This window comes from Drosophila tropicalis, unplaced genomic scaffold (assembly GCF_018151085.1).
Source record: "Drosophila tropicalis isolate 14030-0801.00 unplaced genomic scaffold, ASM1815108v1 contig_859, whole genome shotgun sequence".
Classification (NCBI taxonomy): Eukaryota; Metazoa; Arthropoda; class Insecta; order Diptera; family Drosophilidae; genus Drosophila; species Drosophila tropicalis.
The window spans coordinates 6352255-6373373 of NW_027173353.1; the positions used below are offsets into that span (position 1 = coordinate 6352255).

The 21119-nt window shown below is 35.6% G+C and overlaps 1 protein-coding gene across 2 annotated transcripts in view; it reads left to right on the forward strand.

The window, feature by feature from the left end:
* Positions 1-1190: 1190 nt before the first annotated feature.
* The window catches only part of osy (oskyddad), a 51235-nt gene continuing 31306 nt past the window's right edge, over positions 1191-21119 (forward strand). The window contains exons 1-2 of one of the 2 annotated variants that reach the window (XM_068295993.1): positions 1191-1788; positions 16539-16797. In XM_068295993.1, the coding sequence (XP_068152094.1) occupies positions 16562-16797 (236 nt within the window). In that variant the 5' untranslated portion in view covers positions 1191-1788; positions 16539-16561. The remainder of the gene's footprint in view (positions 1789-16538; positions 16798-21119) is intronic. The other variant, XM_068295994.1, reaches the window with a different exon arrangement.

Consider the following 21119-nt stretch of genomic DNA (forward strand, 5'->3'; position numbering starts at 1 on the left):
TTGTCCATTTATTTTTGTTTGCTGTTGATTTCGTTCTTTGCACTCCATTTTATGGTATTTGCCTGGAACCGCAATGGCCATCAATTTATTTAACAAATGACAAGCGCTTTGCAAATCAAACAACATAAACTAATAGGCGTTTTATTTGTTGTGGCTTTCGTTCAAGTTATTTTAGCACAAACTGGAATGAACCATGGAATGGTCATGCTTATCTTTTGGAGCAGAGCCATCACAGAAAGGGCTCCGAAGAAGAGGCTGACTGGTAATAGCCCTGAGAGAGTTCAATTGTTAGAGCTGTGGTTTTATCAGCTGGCCAACAGACATGCATGAGATATCTAAAGGACACACACACAACTTATTTATATTATTTTATTACAGTAAATAACCAATTTGCGTGCATTGTGCCCATTAAGAATGAATGTTGGTTTAGAAGCTCAAGCTAAATCCATATATTCCATATGAAGTTGACGTTTCATTTGACTTGGCAAAGAAACTTGGACTGAATACCAGTCGAAGAATGGAAACTTTATTCGTGTGATTAAGTTATCTACACCAAATTCAAGTCATTATGAAAATATAAACAAAAGCAGCTTCATATCTTTCAATTAGAGGGAACATTTTAAAAGGATTCGTATTAGGTAAATAGGAAGCAAACCATTTCCTAACAAATACCATTCATTAGATAATTTTGTGGAACTTTAGAAGGATTTAAGTTTTTGTTTGCCTTCAAATATGAAAAAACTATCTTACTTATTAACTCATTCATTCTTCCTCCATCATTATCTGTTTGTTGCTTTATATGTATATCTGTCTCTCTTTTTCACACAAAGAGTATTCCATTTTTATGAAGCTTGATCAGTTTCAAGCTTTAGTTCAGACACAAACCAGTTCCAGTACAAGCTTGAGTTTCATTTATAAAGTGTTCCCGTCAGAAGTAAACTGTTCCCACATGTGGGTAGACTTTGGGCTTTATACTTTGCTGCAGGTGTCTAGCAACAAGCCAGAAGGTAGACCACTTACTATTTTGCTGTAATCTTTTTAGACAACTTTATAATACGATGCCGACGCTAACGTCGACGCCAATAACAACTACGGCTGCTGCTGCTGGTTGCTCTAGCTTCAAGTCTCCGGTTGTCGATCTGTCAGCACCATCAGCAATACAAGCGATCAGTTAACTTTTGTCGCTGAGCCGAGCAGCAGCAACACGCGGAAACGCCGAGAACTTGAGCTGCGAAAACAAGAGACACAGAGAAAACTTGTCTTAATGTATTTTAAATAAATCTCCATTGATTAGTGCGTGAAATAAATAAAATATCATTTACCATTTGAGGCAATCTTAGCCAGAGTTAATTGTGCAAGTAGTCCATAACACAGCAGCAGCAAATTCAACAACAACAACAACAAAAGCAACGTTCGTTTTACCTAGTTTGCTTGCTATTTCTCGATCTTAGTGTGCGTGTTTTGGCTATCCAAGTGTAAAGGTGTGTGTATTTGTGTTTTCAATCTTTTGCTCAATCGCAATCTTTGGGCATTGCCAAAACTGGTTAACTAAAAGCAAACGTGTTCTTTACAGTTTTTTGTGTTGTTTTTTTGTTTACTTTGCAAACGCAAATCCAAAAAGTTAGTCAGCAAAAAATAATAATAATAATAATAATAAAAAAGAGAAAAAAGTAAATCAACAAGCAAAGGAAAAATTGTGGATTTTTTTCCATATTGTTTAAAATCATTAATATTCTTATTAGCTGTGTGAATTGTGAAAAACCATCAGCAAACTTTAAGAACTTCAAGGTAAATCTACAATACAAACAACAACAACAGCAACAACAACAAAGAGCACATTATTATTTCAAAAGAAGCTAAATGCTGGCATTTCCAGCCACATCAATAATCACATACAACAAGATTCTCATCTGAATTTCAAGGATTCCCTTAACCGCAAAGAAGAAGAAAACAACAAAATACAATAATGACAGCCAGAGCCAGAGCTCTACATTCTCTGCAACAGCAGCAACTTCGTCAACGACCTGCTCCAATTCGATTTATGCAGCCCAAGGTCAACAGCAACAGCTTTAAAATGCAAACTCAGCCATATGAAGTTGAAGTTGCTGCTGTTGCTTCTGCCCATCGCCTGTTGTTGTTGCTTCTGCCGTTTTCGTTTTGCGTTTTTTGAACTCTGAAATGAAACCAAAACCATATTTAGTAGAAGGGCATTTATGTTTGTTCATTGAGTTAACGCATAGATTTGAAGAAACTTGAGGCTTTCAATGGAATTTATATATGATTGTTATTATCTGAACCCAACTTAATTGATTTAAAATTAACTGAGAGTCATACTTTTCGGACATTTTATGGGAAGCTAACATTTATAGACTAATTGGTTAATTATTTATTATTATGACCCACAAAAGAGAGCCTAGAGAATTGCCTGCAAACTGAAAACTCCATTGATTGATTTATAAATGACACAAAGTCAATGAAATGGGCTCAAGGGGTTGGAGGTCATTCAAGACAAAAGAAACTGAATTCGTAATTTATAAGAGAATATTAAATCTGGCATTTGCAACTAATTCATTTGATAAAGTTTGTTGGCTTTTATCAGTCGTCTATCAATTCGCAAATGCAAAAGTAAAAAAAAAAAACACTTGATCAATTCCAAAACAACTTCTCATCGTCATCGTCTACAACAGAGTCATTTATAATGATTTAATTTGTTGCCTCAAACAACTTGGCGGGGAGCGGTGTGAAAGGGGAATTGAAAAAGGGGTACTTAACCTTTCAGTTTGCACACAAACCGCAACAATGAGAGCAAACCGCTGAGGTGGCCGCATTACTTGGCACAATTAAAACCACAAACAAAAAAGAAGAAAATAACCCAACAGGCAGCAGCATTAACAACAATTCAACTTTGTAGTTAACTCGTTACCCCTCTCCTCTGCACACACCACCTTAGTTGCTGTGGCATGAAAATATGTACAAAGGTTTTCCATGCATGCGAAAAGGTCACAGTTTGAGTACCGTTTGTGGTAGGCATTAATTCTGACTAATTTCATCATAATTAAATTATCCAACACAATTATGAGGCATTTTAACTTGGCCAACTTGCCAACTTGGACATCGTCTGACTTTTAATTATTTCACATGAATTGCCAAAAACGAAAAAATGATAAAGTGGCCAAAACAAGTGAATTTCCAGTCAATGAAAAAGACCTTCAACATTATGACCAAAAAGAATATAACTTAGTCATCGATTAGGTTCTACTTTTAATTGGAAATTCATCGCTCTCCTTCCTCTTCAGATGGGCAAGTCATGCCTCGATAATATAATGTATAAATATTATTCTTTTATGATGTGAATTCCCATTAAAAAATGTAAATTTTTCTATGTATGACAGATCTTTGATCTCTTGCTTTAAAATTCGCAAAAATTGTACGTATCAGAGATGCTTTAAAAGAGCAAAACAAAAATTAAATTGTCTTTTACTCGTTTACGTTTTTATTGTCAAAAATTGTTGTTGTTGTTGTTGTTGTTGGTGACAGCAAATTGAAAATGATTTTCCTGCCGAATGTTCGGTGCTAATTGTTTTACCCAGAAATTCTAATTAGTGTTTGACTATGTTATATTAAACACGTTCTCGTTCACATTTATTCATTGATTCTGTGTGTGTGTGTGTGTGTGAATCCTTTTTTTTATCGCTCCTGCCGAGTTATATGTATTCGAATGCACTCGTAATTTGAATGCAATAAATTGCATTTAACATTTTGGCACTTGTTTGGGGTTTTTAAAGTGCAATTAATGACAAAACGACAACAGCTGAACGATTCTGTTGTAATACCCAGTAAATCAAGTAACGTTATTTTGGGTATATACATTCCAGTGGATAACCAAAAGAGAATCTTTCTGACTCTGTTCTTTTTGCTTTCCTTCTGAACATGATCCACTCATCTTATGTGATCCCAAGAATGTCTTGAAAACATGTAACATTCATTTCTTATGCAGGGTAATGCCAAGTCGTTTCAATGTATTGTAACATTTTGTAATTTTGTAGCAAATTGAATGGATGTTTATTTGTATTTTTACAATTTTTTAATTTTGCGCGTTTCTTTTATTCTCTCTATTTTTTATTTCTGTTTGTCGTCAGCCTGTCAACGCATTTTCTCATTTTCTCATCCTTTTGTTCAGTTTTTAAAGTCGTAATGGGTGGACTATTTGGAGTTATTTGTTATATTTGTATTTTATTGTATCCGCCGCGGATGCCATTTGTATTGCCAATTGATTTACAGACTAAGCGAAAATAAATAAAAATATTGAGCATGATTTCACAATATATATGTATGTACCTACATACATATACATAATATGTTGGCATATATACAATTATTCAATTAAACGACCGCACATACAAAAGGCAACCACCCATAAAAATAGTCAACCAAATACAAAGAACTGAAAGGTAGCGACAATATATACAGGCCGACAAAAAAAAGCAAAACCTGAACAATGTGATATGTAAAACGGATATGAGACGCCACCACACAATTGCAATCAAAGTTGTACGTTATGGCAAGAGCCAAACCAAAAGTCCTTGCAACATTTAATTTATCTCTGTGATTTAATTTCCACCCAACGAATTATAAACACCCTAAAATACCCCTTTCTTATTCAATACGCAGATTCAGAAAGCCATCAAAGCATCGAAAGGAGTATAATGTTGGCCAAGTAGAAATCTATATTTCAGTATTGGTCAATTACAAAACCCTTGCCAAAATATTAGTACTCTCTTTCTCGATCTCTATGAAAACATTTCTCTTCACTTACATATTAAAATAAATGAAAACCATTTGAATGAATTAAAATTAATTGAGGAAAAGCAAAAGTTTTCTTCATTTCAGATAAAAATTGATGTAGTAGTCAACCGTTTGCCATTATTGTAATAAATATCAATAAAATCAAACAATCCAGTTAGATTTAATTATGGTAAATTGCCTTTGTTACTGCCAAAGTTGATATAACTTCCTATTAAATCAATTGACAACTAAAACGATAAACAATCATCGAATATGAAAATAGATTTTCCAAGTCATCATTTTTTATGCCTTAAATAAGCAAATGTATAAAAAACAAAAATAACATGAGAAAATATGCAAAAATGTTGTTGTTGTTGTTGTTGTTGTTGTACAGTTTCCTGGCTTTAACAGTAATAAGCCACTTGTAAGGCAGATCGACAGGGAAGATATAGTCTCAAACCCCGCTCACCCTCTCTTCATCTAACAATCTCTCTCTGTGTGTGTGTGTGTGTGTCTGTCTTACGTTTGGAATATTTGCATAATCTGAAGCAAATCTTTGGTAACAAGTAATCGAAAATAAATTTGCATAACAAATGCCAAGCTAAGCGCATGGGACAGGGAAAATGAGCAATAATCTCAAAGTGAGACTTGAGAAAGAAGTGGAAATCTAGAGTCTACAACAAATCAATAAAAATATGAATAGATATATCTAGTGGGAAGAAATCTGTATACTGAAGGTGTGTGTTGGTTGTGTGTTTGACTTTATCCATTGATGTGCACAAAATTTAATCACAATTTAAATTGAAAATCCCCACAAGCAAAGCAAGACCTTGTTCCCAATATTTTCGCATATTTTGGATATCTTTTTTTTTCAGCAAATAGAACAACAAACAGTAGCCCAGCGGCAAAAACAACCAAGAGCCAACAAAAGAGAAAAAAAACAACCCAAAATGTTGCCTCGCGTAATTGCCAAATGTTTACGCACATATGTACAAGTGATATTTGCATATAAACAGGCATATGTAACTGATTTTTTTTTTTGCCATTTGATGTTGCAACGTGGTTTCCTTTTCACGTTTTTGTTCTTCTTTCTTGACTTATTTGCATTTCGTTTTAAAGGTTGCCCATCCTGGGGGCACAGATATATGAATGTTTTCGAATGTATGCACATAAAAACTCGTTGCTAAGTTTGAGTTTTTCACACATTTTCGATTGGCATGGTCTTTAATTGAACGAGCCATATTTAACGAAAACTATTCCCAAGAATAGGGTTCCATCAAGTAAACATCAAAAAAAATGAGTCTTTAGTCTTTTAGAGAGACATTTAGCAATATGCAAACACTTGGATATTGAATACAATACTTAAGTAATCAAAACAGATGGAAAATGTGTTGATTGGATTTTCAGTTAAGTGATTTGGTTTAAATTTTCTTACAATCGTGATGATTGTCCAAGTGATTTTGCCTTGATCTTAACTCTTTGCCCATCTTGTTGTTTGGTTGTCATTAAAGTAAATCCCCTTAAAGCGGGGCAAATTGAAAATATGCTGCAGACAGATTATTTCGGGTTGATGGCTCTTTTTACTGTTGTACATGAAACTGACACTAGAAGGCACATCAGGCACGTTAGTCAGTCAGTCAGTCAGTCAGTCAGTTAGTCAGCTGGTCGGCCACTGAGGGAGAACGGAGCAGAGTAAGTCAAGATACGAACTTCTTCACTTACAACAACAGAAAAGCCGCTTAACAACCGACCACCTCAGACCAAGTTGGACGTTTCGCGTTTTGTCTCCGGCTGAAGAAAATCAGTTTGCGATTACTCACCAGCTGGAAAAGCAAACAAAGTTGACTAAGCACTAAGCCAGAAGAGGCATCATCAACATCAACAACATTATTATCGTTACCAACGTCATTGTGACTGGAAAACCGAGACTCGAGCTTAGTTTGCTTTAGTTTTAATTTTATTTTTTTCAGTTTTTTTTTGGCTTTTTCTAGTCTCCATTTCAACCAAAAATCCGCTCAACTGTAAAACTTGCATAAAATGCAATGGTGGCTCATTTTTAATTGTTATTGTTGTCGACTAAATTTTTAGCTGAAAGTAGTTAGTTAGTTGTTCAGTAGCTATTTGGTGGGAAACCTTGGAAAAGTGAGCATGAAAAATCTGTGCATAATTGGCTGGAAAATGTTTGCGCAATTTTGCCAGACTGTGTTAATTATGAGGTTGGCTTTTATTTCACCCCCACCTCCATGCCATATCCTCTCCATGTTTGTTTAATTGCTTTTACTTAAAAACCAATAAAACGAAACTAACCCAAAAATAATATAAATAAAAATAAATTAAATGCACGTTGTGCCTGCGAGCAATACAAATGAATTATGCCTTTTTCAGACAAATATTGAAATGGCCTTTATGCGCCTGCATTCAGCTTCTGCAGGACCCTATGCAGGACACAGAAAAACTGCATGTTAGTTAAATCATAGCCAAACAATTGCCGGCGACAGTCAATTGTAAAAGCGAATATACAAATACATATATACATACATATATATTTATATACAGATATCTATAGATATGTTATAAAGATATATTGAAAATAACGGGCAACGTTTGTCATGACTCTATCAATATGCCAATATAAGAAAAATGAAGCAGAGTCAAATAAATTTGTATTTTCGAAACGAAATAATAAAATTGAGACTGGTTTTTGATATGATCGAAATTTGCTTACCCTAATCAGTACTGGTTTTAATTAGTCTATTCTACTTATTAAACTAACTAAATTTGTAAAATTTATTTTAAATGTCAATCGTTGAACATTATTTATTATCTTTAATAAGATATCGCTGCCTTCTGAAGCCTTATATGCTTCTTCTTGTAATGATATTAAAGGACAATTTGAATAACGCCTTTTGACTTTTCCGTTTGTCAGTGTGTGTGTGTGTGTGTGTGTGCATTGGACTGCAATCGTTTTACGTTTACTGGCCCGTTTATTTATTTCATTCTGTCTTTTCTTTTTTATTATTGTTTTATTTATTTTTCTTTAGGCCAATTAAATTTTTTGGACCATTTCGATTGATTTTATTAACACACGGCTACACAATTTCTCTGGCCAAATTAAAGTAACTCAAAGCTATGAGATAAACATTCCCTTGACCCTAGAGAATATAAAAATAAATGTCTGACATGTGCAAAAGTGTAGAAACTTCTTCATTCCAAAGGGGAATTGAGAAGTGCAATTAAAGGGTTGAATAGCTGGTATGTGATTTTTGTACAGGAACTCTCAAGACTCTTGATATATTTTATTCTGTTTTGCGTAATAAAAGCAATAAAAGTGTTTAAATATTTACACACAACTCACACGCAAAAGAGCAAACAAACCAACAAACAGACAGGCAAAAAAAAAACACAGACACCCACAAACAGAAAGCTGAGGCAAACAAAAACCATTCTTTCGTCGACTCATACATACATATATGCAAATAGATGCTAAACAGGAGACAAGTCATCTCCGTGACTTTGTCTGGCATCCTTGAAGACGGCTGAATATATGAGATTTACGTTTATACAGGGCGTATACTTGATCGATTTCGCGCAAAACTTTCGGCTGCATTTGGTTTGGTTTTTATTTGTTTGGCTTGGGTTTTGCTTTTGGGTTGCGGCTTGAAAGTGATTGTCGGTGTCACAGAGATTTGTGCCTCTCCAGTTGAACACCCCATGGGATATATATGTATCTACGTGTCTGTGTCGTTATGATGTTTGCCACCATCACAGTTGCCTGGCGTCTCTTTGGTGCAGCAGACGCAATGCACTTTATGTTTCGGTCCTGTTGACTGGCGTCTGCTGCTTCTATTTGCTACTTTGCAGTGGTTGTCAGTATCATCAGCAGCATCGTCATCCTCATCATCATCATCATCATCATCATCATTGGGTTCAGTGTCTACTGTCTTCTGTCTGCCCCTATACGCTAATCCTTGATGGCAATGTTTCTGTTGTTGCTGCTGCTGGCTGCTCCTGCTCTTCTTGTTCTCCTTGCTGTTATTGTCATGTGCAAATGTGTTTGTGAAATATGCAAAGACATAAATATTTCAGTGGGTGTGAGCAAATGTGTTAGAAATGTGTGAAAATCACCCTGTGAAGAGGTAAAGTCATGATATCCAAAGAAATCACTGGGTGATGTTAAACTGTAAAGACATACAAGGGGGCGTAACTACATACAGACATACAGTATTGGAATGCACTTGTTTGTTGTTCTGGAGAAAAGATTTATCTTTAAAATGTAGTACTACATACAAATGTTTACTTCTAAACAAAGACTCACTCTGCTCGGCTTGACCCCCAACTAAGTTTAACTAATTAAGGAAACCAAAACCAAAGATAATGCACTAACGTTTTCAAAAGTGACGTTATTTTTCCAACACAATGACAAAATTTACTTATAAAACAAATATTTGAATGCCTTTAAAATGTATTTTCCATATTATTTTAGCAACTTTAAAGCTTTTACTATCGCTGATATCATCGCTGAGGGCTTAAATAGAGGTAATAAACCGATTCTTCTATGGGTGACCTTAAAAGATTTTGTTGCATATGTTTTTATAAGCTATTTCAATGAAATTCTAACTATCTTTGCTTTGTTAGTAGTATTATTTTCAAGTGCTTTTGGTTTTGTATTAGTTTTGCAATGAATTCTGCAAATCCTGTCCATAATTTCTAGTTTTGTTCACAAATTGTGTCATCTCGGACAGGCCATGTTCATCAGGCCATGACCCAAACTGACCTTAGACAATTTCTCACACATTGAGCACTTCAGATTGAATTTGAAATTGAATCACATTGAGATAGAGATGGAGTAAAGCAGAAGAACGGGGGGCCGAGAAATTTCTAGATTTTCAAGCAGTGGCATTTATTTTAATTTATGTGTAAATTACAGACATTCTGCCATAGAGAAGCTGCAATCATTTGCATTTGAATGTTAGTGTGTCATGCGTTGAGTGTTTCGTTGGCATGCAATGCCTTCTGTATGCTTATACTCATATGCATGTGCAGTATGAATTGTAGTCCCGCATTGATTTGTTACACAAATAGTAAACAACAGCTAAAAAAATTCATTGCCAAGTTCGAGTCGCAAGTCCAAGATACTCAAGCGAGGGGAAAAAAACTCAAATACTCATTTAAATGCAATAAAAACAAAGTTTGCCTAGGCGGTGGCGTTCAGTGGACGACCTCTATGCCAAAGTTCTGTTATAGGCAAGTTTGTTAGCGACTAAGATCTAACTAGAATCCGGTTTTTCACTCAGCTTCTAAACTGTGACTAAGTGCGAAACAATTGCCGCCAGCCAACAATTCGATGAGCTCTCCGCGTTGCCATATTTTCGAGGATGCACATTCCTTGAGCCGTTTAGTTGCCACTTGAATCAAGTGATTTGTGAATGTGCAAAGTCTCACTGTTTCACTGACTTTGCTGTAATTTACAGACAATTGCTAATTTTCTACAGTTTGGAGTGCATAAATTATTAAACACAGTGAAAGTTCACTTTAGAAAGATTAGTTGCCATAGTTATTATTAGCCATTTATTTTATTACCTCATTTATTTACTTTGCGAATGGCTTACAAATTGCTTATTTACAAGGAAGTACAATGTCCAAATAATTTGAAATTGGACATGACATAAAACTAAACCAGTTAGCGGATTACATATCCAAGGTAGTAATTAAACTAGATTCTAGAAAATACCAAATAGATATGATTAATTATATATCAATAAACAATCAGTTAATTGCCCCGTCAATTAGACAGACGACTGAGACAAAGTTAAAGTTATGCAATTAAATAGCTTAAAAGATTAACAATTTTAAAGCCACTATGGCATTTATTCATGGTTAAATGTAAGTAAACTCATATCAACATCAACAGTTTTTATAGTTCCTTTATTAAGTAATGGAATGAGTTTTGTTCCTCTAGTGGTAAGTTGACCCTGACCCTTGACCTTGACAATTCCGAAATATATGATTAAAAATACCAACTACGAATTCAGATTGAAATTTTAAAATAGACATTACAAATGTTTCCATAATCAGTTCTTATGCAAGTTGACTTAACTCTTGACAAGTTGAAAGAATATTATCGAGGTTGTTGTGTTTGATAGTTTTTGTTGGCATAGTTTTTGGTTTATTGCATTTCCAACTAAGAATTCAGTTACAAAATATCTGCAAAATTTCTCATTCATGGTATCTACAGTGTACTTACATAGATACAAATAGACACATATGTACGTACTTATATCTGTATGTATATGTGCACATTTCAATTTTACTTTCTCTAAACGTATTTTGCTGCTCTGCTATGCTCTGTAGCGATTCGATTTCATTTTGCAATTGACCATTTTGTAATTGCAATTTCAATGCTTATGCAGCTGTAAACTAGAATTTTGAGTTCTCAATTTTCAATTAACATTGACAACAAATACGCTGAGTCAAGGCAAACATGTGAGAGAGACAGTGAAGCTAAATGAATACGGGGACCGAGAAGACTGCGGTGAGAGGGGTTGAGCGACTACTAAGCGAATTTCCTGTGCAAGTCATAAAGTGCAACAAATTGCAAAATTCTACTAACATACTCATACAGGGCAGAAAAAGGAACACAAATGCACAAATCATTGATTAATACAATAATTGAAACTTATGCGCTATGACAGGTTAATTTGCACTCAAATCAATCCATAAACTATGAACTGTGAAAAATTCATTATACATATTTGATTGCATATGATATGTGATTTCTTGCAGTGCAGTTTTGTGGGTGGTGGGTGACCAACAATGTTGTGCTAAAACTCGCAACGCATAAAAGTATGCTACGTGCAGGATGGAATAATATTAGAGACTAGCGTCAATGGCGAGCAGGATAACAAAGAAGCGAAAATCATAGTCTAACAAGAGAGTCTCGTGTTCCATTCTTAACTAATGGCTAGCAACTCCTTTAAATGTGTGTTTATTATTTTTGAAAATAATTTACATTGATAAATGCATACCATACAGACAAATAAATTCACTTTTTTGTAACTATTCTTTAGACATTCATTATTCGATTTGTTTCTTCGTTTCCTTGCCCTTTTTTTTTTTTTTTTTTGTGTTTTTGTTAAGGATTCGGCTTCATTACTAACACATGAGAGCACTCTTTTGGCGCTGACCGTCGAAAAGATTTTTGGTTGCTGTTGTGAAATTTTATTGAGCGTAAAATGTTGTGCAAATTTTTGTGCTCAAGCGACAAAGTGGGATAAAAAGTAGGCCCCATTTTAAGTATTACATATATGTGTATGTGCAAAAATAAACATAAATATTTATTACTTTGGCAAAAGGGGCATTGTTTGGCTTCCGTTCAAGCGTCCTCCTCTACCTATTTCTACCCACTCTCTTTCTCTCTCCTCTCTCGTGTTTCTGCTTGTATTCAAAGGCTTTTGCATATGTAAATGAGCTTTGGAGATTTTGCAATTTGTTTTTGTTTTTTTGTTTGGTTTAGTTTGCCGCTGTCATTGACCCGTTTTATCCCATTTCGAGACAACATCGGTCTGTAAGTAAATTCAGCTAAAAGCAATAAAACCAAGCACTCAAGTGGTAAATACTTCAAACTTCCGATATGCTTAAGGGGGGATCTTTTAAACTTTGACTATTTAGATGCCAGTTTGCAAAATATTCAATATTCAATAAAATACAAATATTTGAGATTAACATCACAATAAAACAATCGATAATGCTTAGAGTCTTTAATTAAAGTCACTCATTCACTTTAAAGACACTTGTAAAACATAACAAAATACGAAAACTACACTAAAGGAAAACGATCTAATGACATTTTCAAAAATGACAAAAAATATCTTTGACGTTTTGATTTTTGATTATTAAATTAAGCTATAAGATTAATGGACTTACTTTTTTGTAAACGTTTTCAACATAAACAGATAAACCTACGATATATTTTAGTCTATCTATGGTCTGATTTAGTTTGATGAAATCAATAACTTTTTTGACGTCCATGTATTAAATCTTATCCTTGGACAGTAATCCATAATAGTTGACACCATAAAAGCATAAAGATCATAAATATATGCCGCACATCTCGCACAGGCAAATAAAACGGCAGTAAACCGAATGCCCTAGAATTATGTGACTCGAATGAGTTAGACTATTTGTTTTGTCTGTGTTTATAGACTTATTTACCTGTCTCGCAATCCGACATAAACAGCAAATCCTAGATACTTTAGATACGTTTCGTGTATATATCTATCTATGGCTGGAGATAGCAACAAAATGTCTATGCCAGTTTAGGACAGACAAAGGCGGCAGATAATCATTTCATTTTACAACTTTTTTTTTATTTGCCCCAAAACTTATAGATGTGTGTGTGTGTTTCTCTCTGTGTGTGTGTGAAGTTCACTTTCGGCTCATTGTCGCAACGTTTCGTTGCTTTATCGTTCTGTTTGCGTTTCCCTTTTATGGCGGCGTTTATACACAACATACAATATATTTGTTGGCAGGAAATACCTTTTGTATTCGATAGATACAATCGTAACACGCAACAATTTGCACTTCTTTATGTTTGTTGAACTTCAAACTTGGCTCCATTGCTCCCTCTTATTTTTTTTTTGGTTGTATATGTATGTATTTTACTTATAAGCATATTTTACTTTTCGTGCATGTGCGAGCGCTGCTTGTGTGATTTTATTTATTTCCTGCCTGCCTGCCAACTTGCCACCTGTTTCACTCTGCCGCCTATCTTTCCCCATTTCGCCTCAATGGTCCTGTCATTCTGTTTGCCGTCTCGCCCTAAATCCAAAACTCTTACAAAAGACCATAAAGATTTCAAGTAAAGCGAATACAAATCTGTGCAGCCAATAAGGATGTAGATACACATGTATCTCACAGATACGCAACTTTAAAGATTCACTTGTTCTGCTTCCTGGGCTTGGGGATTGCCTTCTGTTTGCTGTTTTTATTACATTAAAGGATACTTTTCCCCAGTTTGCTGCTTGTTGTTGTTGTCGAACAACACCTTTTTTTCGTGCCTGACCAACTTCTTTTGGGTAGAAAAATTATTGCACAAAACTTTTATTTGTTTTGTTTTCTAATTTGCAGCTAACCCCAAAAGATGGGGGGCAAGAAGATTAAGGAGATTTTGGTAAGGTAGTTCTAGTTATCTTTTGAGTTCTTTAGTTTTGGATTAAATTTTGCGGTTTTTGCGGTAAGAATGTAAAGTTTTTAATTAGAAACAAAACAAGAAAGGAAAAAAGGAAAATTAAATTAAAATACAACTTTATTACAAGTTCATCCACTTCAAAATCAAAAGCGGTTAACCGATTGTCTGAAACAATCAAAATATAATTAAAGTCGCCTGTGAACAATTTAACAATTTAAGATATAAAAAAGAGTTTAAATCTACTTAAGCTTATTGCCTATTATTGCCGAAATACTCTTTGCTTAGGTAATGAGAGAATCTTAAAGAGCTAATAATTGAAACTAGAAATTTAGGGTCCATCAAACTTATTTCTAAGAAGCAAAATGCTTAGCATTTTAAGATCAATCAAGTAAGGAAACCTCAGGCTATTAATTAAGAAATAAGGAAAAATAACTAACATTGTAATTGGATTTAACGTTTAATTGATTTAGTCCTGTGATGAATATGTTTTCATTCATAATTTTCTTACTTTACATGAAGTAGGAAACAGTTTCAATTGATGCAATTTGTTAAACAATTTTAGTTTCTCAGTTCCCGACTCGTTTCTTACATTCCCTATATCAGTTTCAGTCTGCTCATGTGGCTACTTACACAGTGTTTAAACAATATTTCTTAATTGAAATGCTGCAAGGCAACTCTTGACTTGTGAGGCAAAAACCAACTAACATTAGCAATGACAGCAGGACCAGGACATAGCTCATGAGGAGGAGAGAGGATTGCTGTTGGTGTTGGTGTGTGGCTGCTGCTGCCACAACAAGGATGCCTTCGTCTCTTCTTAACTCTCGTCGTACCAGGCCATTGTCTGACTCTGACTCTAGCTTCCTTTGCGCCCCCTCACCACCCCCTTCACGTTGGTATTGCAAGAGCTGCGAGTTGAGCAGAAATTAATTACATTGAAGTCATTTATCAAGAAAGTTTATTTCTTGCAGGCCAAAAACGCAAAAAGGCAAACTAAACCGAACCAAACCAAACCAAAACAGAGGCAAAAATAAGAACAACAAACCTCGAAACCCCCTTGAAGCCCCCCAACCACAGGTTGTCAGTTGTTGTTTCCGTTACTTAGTTGTTGTTATGCTTATTTTTATTTATTTGGCCTGCCCATTGTTGGTGCAAAAGTAAATCAATAAAATGGCACGGGTCTTAAGGTTCCTCTGTTCTCTCATTTACCCACCCCTTCACCACTTCTTCTATTGGTGGGTGGGTGGGTGTTTCCTACCCCCTGTTTGGCGGCCACTTTTATTTTGTAGAAAATAATTGCGAAACTTTTGCACACAAACCGGGCAAATTGTTTGCTGCATTTTCGATTAGCAAAATGTCAATTTCAAATGAAAATAAAAAGCAACTACCAAAGCACTTGGCCAAATTGTCGTTAACTGGGCAAACTAGATAGGAGACAAGCGACTAGAGGGGATATGAAGGTTACCACTGAGCCATTTTCAAAATTTGATTTCATTCCGAGCTGGCAAAAGGAAAAAAAATACAAAAAACAAGTGAGGGGAAAAACAAAAACGAGAAAAAGTAAAATTGGCCATGGCCAGGGAAGAGCCAGGCAATGGAACCAGAAAGAGGCAAAGGCCAGGACATGACAGCAATATCCATCACGCTGGCTAAAGCATCAGCATCAGCTTCAGTTTCAGCTATTGACGATATACAAAAATTGGTTTAATCAACTGTGAAACAACTGCAGCAGCAGCAGCAGCAGTAGCAACACCAACACCAACAACAGCGACAACGACAACGACACTAGCTAAAATAGCCAAGCACAACAAGAGAACAAGCGACAATCGTGGCCAGAGTTTATATTGACAGGCGTCGGAACAGGCAACACAAGCAGATATAGGGACACTAACAAGAACAACAAGAACAACAACTATATATACATAGATGGATTAGAATTTTTCATGCACGAATTGTCAAATACTCTTTAAACAGACTTATTCCACATAGACATGGCATCAAAATTTTCACTTTGTCTTAGTCTGATTACAAAGCTTCTAAGAATTTGAATTAATCTAAGATAGCAAGCCTGTATTTAAAAGCCTATTAAGAAATCCCGACTAAGAGTTGGGTCCTTGGGTCCTTTTTGTTGAATGGATTAATACTAAATAGAAATATATAATTTTGTTGACCTAAAGGTCGCTTCAACAAACAAACGTTGAAGTGATAATTTAAAAAGTGGCTAGCAAAAAGTTCCAAGTGATGAATACTCAAAAGTTCAAGCAAAATGCCAAAGTAATGGTACTCTGATTTATATTGACACTCTCAGTAAACTTAATGTAGCGCAATTTTCAGCGCTAACTTTCAGCTACTGTCGTTGCGTGGGGCCATCGATTCACTTTCCTTGTCAGTGCACAGAAATAATAAGAGTAACGGCAACGACAACGGCAATGGCCACAGCAACAACATGGGCAACTGCAATAACAATAACAAAAGGAGTAGCGCCAATTTAAGTTTTGCTTTCATTTCAAACTTCTATATATAAATATATATGCATATTTGTATCTAATCTGTTTCTATCGATTTACAGTGAACAGCACTAAAAATATAAATATGGATGCCGAAGCCGATGGTCTACCGCCAGCTGTAACATCAACAGCAACGGCAACCAACAGCAATGATCTGGACTTGGCGGCACGTCGTCGTCTCTTCATATCACAGCCATCGACATTGGCAACGCGACGCCAACAGGCGGTCTGTGTCAGGCGTGCCCATAAAATGTATGGCAGTGGCAAGAATCCAAATATTGTACTCGATGGCCTGAATATGACAGTGCCCAAAGGATCCATGTGAGTACATGCAACAGAAAAAGATTAACTATTTAATGGAAACTATTAGTTAATAGTTGCCACTTACTAAAGTGTTAGTGGTAACTTGGTTTAGAAAGGGAATCATAATGTAAGACTTAAGTTTTAATTAGGCCTCCATCAATATGGTTAATGGTAAATATTGTCCTCATACGAGAAGAACTTATGTCAGTTCATTTCATCTTTTATCACTCTTATCAGTTTTTGACATTATGTCAATTATTTACAATGCCAAATAGACTAAAAATAAATTGAACTCCTCCTTATTGGTTTTTCATTAGCCATATAAGCTTTTATTTTAACGGATTATATAAATTTACACGTATTTGAGTAAATATTAGTTATTCAACGCCGAAAATTTAATGCATTTTTCTCGTCTCACTTATTTTCTAATTTATCTCCCACATGAAAAAAATTCTCTCTTTTTCCAAAATAAACTATAAATTTTAAAGTTTTATAAAATATCATAACTTAAAAAACCAAAAACTACGTGGGCAAACAAACATCAAAATGCAGATGGCAAATGGAAAATCCGAAAATTCAATATGCAAATGTATTTCTCTGTGAGGGGTCAAAATGGGTGCGACTAAAGGAAGGGACTTCGTTTTGGGGGAGTTTGAATGAAACGCTGTGAATGGCCGCCAAAATGTTATTGACCGCAATTAGCACTCGCAGCATCGCTGGAACTGAATATGAAGTTGCCAAGCGGCAAATGAGGCAGCAAATGCCGAAGACGATAGACAACAAAAGCGACGTCAGACAGTAAGTGGGTCAATGTCAGCTGAGCGGTTGAAAAAACTGCCAAATTAACACACACACACAAGCACACACACAAACACATAATCAACAATACAAAACAAAAAGAAAATAAACGCAAGTGACTTAATATCCACATACACAGCATCAGCAGAGAAACAGCGAAACAGCGACAGAGATAGAGGCAGAGGCATCGATCAATGATCAAAACAACAAGAAAGAAATGAGGGGGGAAAACCAGTTTATTAAGCCGAGACACAAACCGGCCATCAACACGATGAGTGTTACCGGATCAAACTGTAATATGGATTGCCTTGAGGCGGGTGTTTGTTTTGACCATTTAGTGAGACATTTCACACAACTCTCAAGTCTGACAGTCAGACTCACCGAATGACTGACTGACCGTCACACTTGAAAATCCCCAAAAATGTCAACAATAACAACAACAATACTCCACCCAAAACAAAGAACAAACAAAGGAGCCGCAAAAAAATCTGGCTAAAAGAAGTAAAAGTAGAAGGCAAAGCCATAGAAGAGGGTGAACAAACTGTCAGCAGGGCGTTAGTGTGAACAAGAAGATTTAGCACAAAATATGTCGCCCAGCCAGCCGCTTTTCACTCTGGACGCAGTCTGTCCTGTCAGTGCGAAAAAATAAAAAAAAAAAAAAGAAAATGAAAATCTTCATGTCTGTCGCCTTCTTTTTTGTTTCGGAGATTTGCATACCCTGTAGTCAAGAGGGCATAATAACTTGTTAGAGATCTAACATGAATTTCCCACAATTCTTATAAACATATTCCATTGGACCAACAACCAGTTGGTGTTTCGCTTTATCATCAACAAATTGATGGGTTAGAAATGAAATAATTCCAACACTTTAAATTTAAATTTACATTTGCTAAAGAGTATCTAGAAATCTTTGTTCAAACTCTGTGATGGAGTACACAGTTTTTTTTTTTTTGTTTCCATCACTTCCCTTAGCCCCCAAACGAAAACTTTGAGCGGCTTTCGGTAGGCTGAGTTCGAGTTCCGTTTTGGCCTCTTCCCACAGTTTTACCAAGTGTTTTGTCTCTCTGGCTGGCTGGCTGTCTGTCTGACTGACTGACATTTGTTTTGTTGAGTTTTTGCTTTGTTTTTGTTTGTTTTGTGCCTTTTTGTCTCTGTGTGTGATAAATAATTGTGTTTTTCTGGCTTTATTTGCAATGAATTATAGTTTTTTTTTTCTTACTGTTGGTTTCGGCAGAAATTTTATATACATAGATTGAAGAATATATATATATAGACAAACAAGACAAGTGTAGACAACAATGAACACTAGAAGTGATGTGTGTGAGGGCGTGTTATATGTATGTGTGTGTGTGGTCTGGCCAAAAGTGTATTTGGTTTGCAAATAAATCATGCCATTGATGCATAAATAAAGCGCTGAAATTATGCGGTTACTGGTTTCCATTCGGTTCTTCTTTTTTGTTTTGCAAGGATTTTGCAGTTGATGAATTTATGACCAATAAAGGATAACAAAAATATATATACATATCAGATTCATGCCTAAAAGTAAGCCGATGTTTAATTTTCATTTGTCTCAATTGGCTTACACTTATATTGTCATTAAGTTCATCAAAATCATCATTTCAGCCACTTAAGGCTTAAAGTTTCAAGTAGTTTGCTAAAGATTGTTACCAATTTTAGGTTTACAACATATCAACTTTATTCGACTTTCTTGTCTTCTTTTTCCTTTACAGAACTAAAAACGATTAATTTTTGTCGTGTTGAGTCAAAGTAATTGCCCTAAAGAAGTGGCTGTGATAATACTTTTATCCATTTCACACAGCCTTTTGCTTCAGGTAGAACTTGTTGCCTTTGCTTTTGACCACAAATTGATGGCTAAATAATTCTTGTGGTTAAGGCCATGTTGACATGCTTTATTATTTTCAATTAAACCAATTGAGAAGGAAATTAGAACTACAATAAAATGTTTGTTTAAACCAAGATGTTTGTTTTGCAAATGCAAACTGAAAAGTTTAGTAAATTGACAAGCTATTTTGTGGTCAAATCCAAAGTAACTTTTCGATAATTGGTAGACTTGGAGAAATCATTTAAGTATAGAGACTTTATATTGAGAAGAGTAAAGTAAAATGTGTTGAAATTTAAATTAGAATAGTTAAACATTTTCGTTATAAAGTTTTCATTGCAAATTTTGTTCAAACTTTCGCCGTTTCGTTTTTTAGTTTCGATTAACTGCAAATAGTTTGGCCTGCAATGTCATTTGATAGGAAAAGATGGCCCAAAAGGTAGTTACTAGACAATCCAGTTTATATTCCACTGCGAGACATTGCTGGCGGCTGTTGCAACAGCAGCAACAACAAAAACAACAGCAGTAATAACAATGACTGCCGGTTGCCGCCATTATTTTGACATACGACAGCAAAGGCGGTCTGTGGAACAATGGAAAACACGGCAAAAGCCCAGTAGCAAGCCCATGCCGATGGAATCTGATGTTAGGGCGGTCCCTGGACCAAGGCCGACGAGGGCAGGCCGTACATTACAATGCTAAAAACACGTGGGGAATGAGATGACAGAGGCAGGAGGGAAAGCAAAGGAAGAGGAAGGAGAAAGCAACATGGGCAACATGAAGAAACATAATGGCTGCTTACAATTTGTGAACGAGCATAATGCGAACATTACATCCGCGCCATTGTTCTTTGCGGCAGAGAGTGAGAGAGAGAGAGAGAGAGGGTGAGGCAAAATAAGGAGGTGGACGGTGGGCGGAGGTCAGAAACCAGGGTGTGGCAGCCGCAGTCAAACTAATGGTGGCACGAGTAGGAGAAAGAGGGAAAGAAGGGTAGGCTGACTCCAAATTAAATTAAAGCTGTTTAGTTGTAATTGGACGTTGAGAGGGGTCGCTGGCTCTTGTTGCTGTTGTTCTTGCTTTTGCTGTGAGCTTTGCTTTGTGGAAGTGACCCTTTTTCTGGGTCCTTGCAATGTTGTCGACTTGCTTTGCTTTGCTTTGCTTTGCACCTGCCATGAAAATGGCCAATTAATGGCGCATGAGTAACGCTAAATTGACCTTTTACAGACACACACACACACACACACACACACACAGAAAGATATAATAAACCGAAGATTTTTCTCTATTAAGAAAGACAGAAAATTTGGTGAAGTACAATGCATTGCATTAAATTCTGTAGTTGACCTGAACCTAATCCCTTTGCCTCTTGTTATGAACATTGAGGTCTGCCACTTATTGCCACTTATATTATTAATATTATTAATATAGTTTTTCTGCCTTTCTTCTTGTTTTCGCATATTAATAACAGAAAGCCTTCAATTTGATCAAGTCAAGTTATGAATTGCCGTCATTAGTTGAAGGAGAACTAAACTAATCTGTGTTAGAACTCATTGACTGAGATTCATTACCTTGCCTGTGTGTGTGTGTGTGTGTGAAATTGGTTGAGTAATTTGTAATTAATACTCTGGGGGTCAGAAATGTTGAATATTTTACTAAGTTTAATTACAAACAAAAAATTTTATAAATTATATAGCAAAATTCC